This window comes from Phytophthora parasitica, assembly GCF_000247585.1.
Source record: "Phytophthora parasitica INRA-310 unplaced genomic scaffold supercont2.233, whole genome shotgun sequence".
In the NCBI taxonomy this organism is placed as follows: domain Eukaryota; phylum Oomycota; class Peronosporomycetes; order Peronosporales; family Peronosporaceae; genus Phytophthora; species Phytophthora nicotianae.
The window spans coordinates 1-1,869 of NW_008649219.1; the positions used below are offsets into that span (position 1 = coordinate 1).

The window sequence follows — 1,869 nt, forward strand, 5'->3', positions numbered from 1 at the left end:
CACACGGACAGCGCTTGCGCTTGGTCCCCGTGTCTGCTCCAACACACGAGCACCGACAGATATAGCTTTGAGACTCCATAATGTACTAAATGTAAGACTGGGATGAGTGTTGCCGCCTTCGTTTAGCTGGGTCAGAGCGTTGATCGTACTATTTGCGACACTATCGCTCTTACCCTGTAGTAAAAACGCGTGGCATGCATTCTGAGCAGGAAAAAAAGTTTTCTCTTGCGTACCACCCAGAGCGAAGCGGCTCAAATGGGACAAGCCACACGGAAGCAATAGCATAAATGGTGTAAAGGCACCCTCCAGACACTCGGTGGGACAAGGTTACTGACGAAACCTTGCAATTTAAGCTAGAGAACTGCTAGCAGTCTCAGTTTTGCCTAGGACAGTTGCGATGCCTCCAAGAACAAGCGTGTCCAAGAAGTCTGGAGAGAACAAATTGCCTGAAAAAAAATCTGCTTGCAAACGGTTTAATTTGCCTGTGCCGCAAGATTATGTGCCACCACTAAAAAGGCGCCGTGAAGCTCGGCGTGAAGCTGTCTCGCTGAAGGCGGAGAGGAAAATCGCGACAGCGCAAGGTAGATTCTATTCATTGAGACGATTTGTTATCATTTTGCTTGTTTGTGCTAACAGACTGATATTGATGTAGAGCTGCGAGCGTATGCGAAACAAACCAAGGATCATAATGAGGTTGTCTTGATCTACGGTCGTTTTCTGTGGGACTCTTACCACACCACCACACAAGGGAGACATATTGTACGTCTGCATCTTTACGATGCAGTTACTGACGATGCCGTTGAGGACTTATTGGAGGTATGTGCATGTGCCAAAAGTATTTGTGACAAAGATATGATACCTATGGTTACTGTACCTACTTGGTCCTTTGTGGAATTTCAAGAATTACAAGTATGATGGTGATCACTGCTTCGACTCAGACAAGGAGTTGATGACAGCTACGTTATGGGACGAAGTCAAGGGCTGCAACGGAGTCCCGACGCCCGGTGATATCGTGTGCATTTCACGATTTACTGGTTTGGACGTGTTTCGAGGAGAAGCTTGTCAGTTCAACACTAAACTGTCTGGCATTAAAGTCGAAGACTTTGGCCAAAAGGAGGGCAGTGACAAAGAAAAGGGCCGTGCACACGATGGGCAAGATTAAGGACTTGGACCAAGATGTTCCGTGTTGCATCAAACATTTGAATTCAAGCGAGAACCATTTCTCCATCAGTAAAACTGTTTAGTTTGCTCACGTTTCTTATAGCAGCTTTTGAGGTTGTGAGTTTGTAGTTTGTAGTAAGGCTGGTTATTGATTTGTTGATGAGGCTTAGGTTTTAACCTATAGAGTATTTATGTAAATATGAAATTTGTTCTGCTTTACTTTGGCTAAGATTGCTTTGTTGGATACGTTTAGGACAGGAAACCCAATATCAGTTGTGTCTGCTAACTCGGGCTGTGCGAGCTCAGCATGCCACCCATCCTTGGATAAGGTTAGGTTTCTAGGGTCCGTGGTTTTGTGCTGCTTTACTTTGGCTAAGATTGCTTTGTTGGATGCGTTTAGGACAGGAAACCCAATATCAGATGTGTCTGCTAACTCGAGCTGTGCGATCTCGGGCTGAAAATTAAAGGCTATGGATAGAGCATGCAGCTATGCCTCACAGGCAAGCCAAGTGGCCTTCTTTACTAAACTCTCTATTGTAGTGTCAGTGATAATGTCACTATTAACACACATTGCCTGTAACAGCCCGCACTTTATGGCTGATCCGCACGGATCTGAGTCCGCCTATGTTGGCCCAACATCATATCTTCTGGTAGTGGAGCACATTTTACCCTAGAATGAGCCGTTGTCCCACTTTATTTAGTTTGTTT

The 1,869-nt window shown here is 45.3% G+C and overlaps 1 protein-coding gene across 1 annotated transcript; it reads left to right on the plus strand.

Annotated features, from left to right (window-relative positions):
- Positions 1 to 397: 397 nt before the first annotated feature.
- On the plus strand, positions 398 to 1,162 carry PPTG_19950 (hypothetical protein; the record flags this gene model as incomplete). Its single annotated transcript, XM_008918570.1, has 3 exons — positions 398 to 581; positions 653 to 816; positions 902 to 1,162. The coding sequence occupies 3 exons, from the start codon at positions 398 to 400 to the stop codon at positions 1,160 to 1,162; spliced, it is 609 nt and encodes a 202-aa protein (XP_008916818.1).
- Between the last annotated feature and the right edge of the window lie 707 nt (positions 1,163 to 1,869).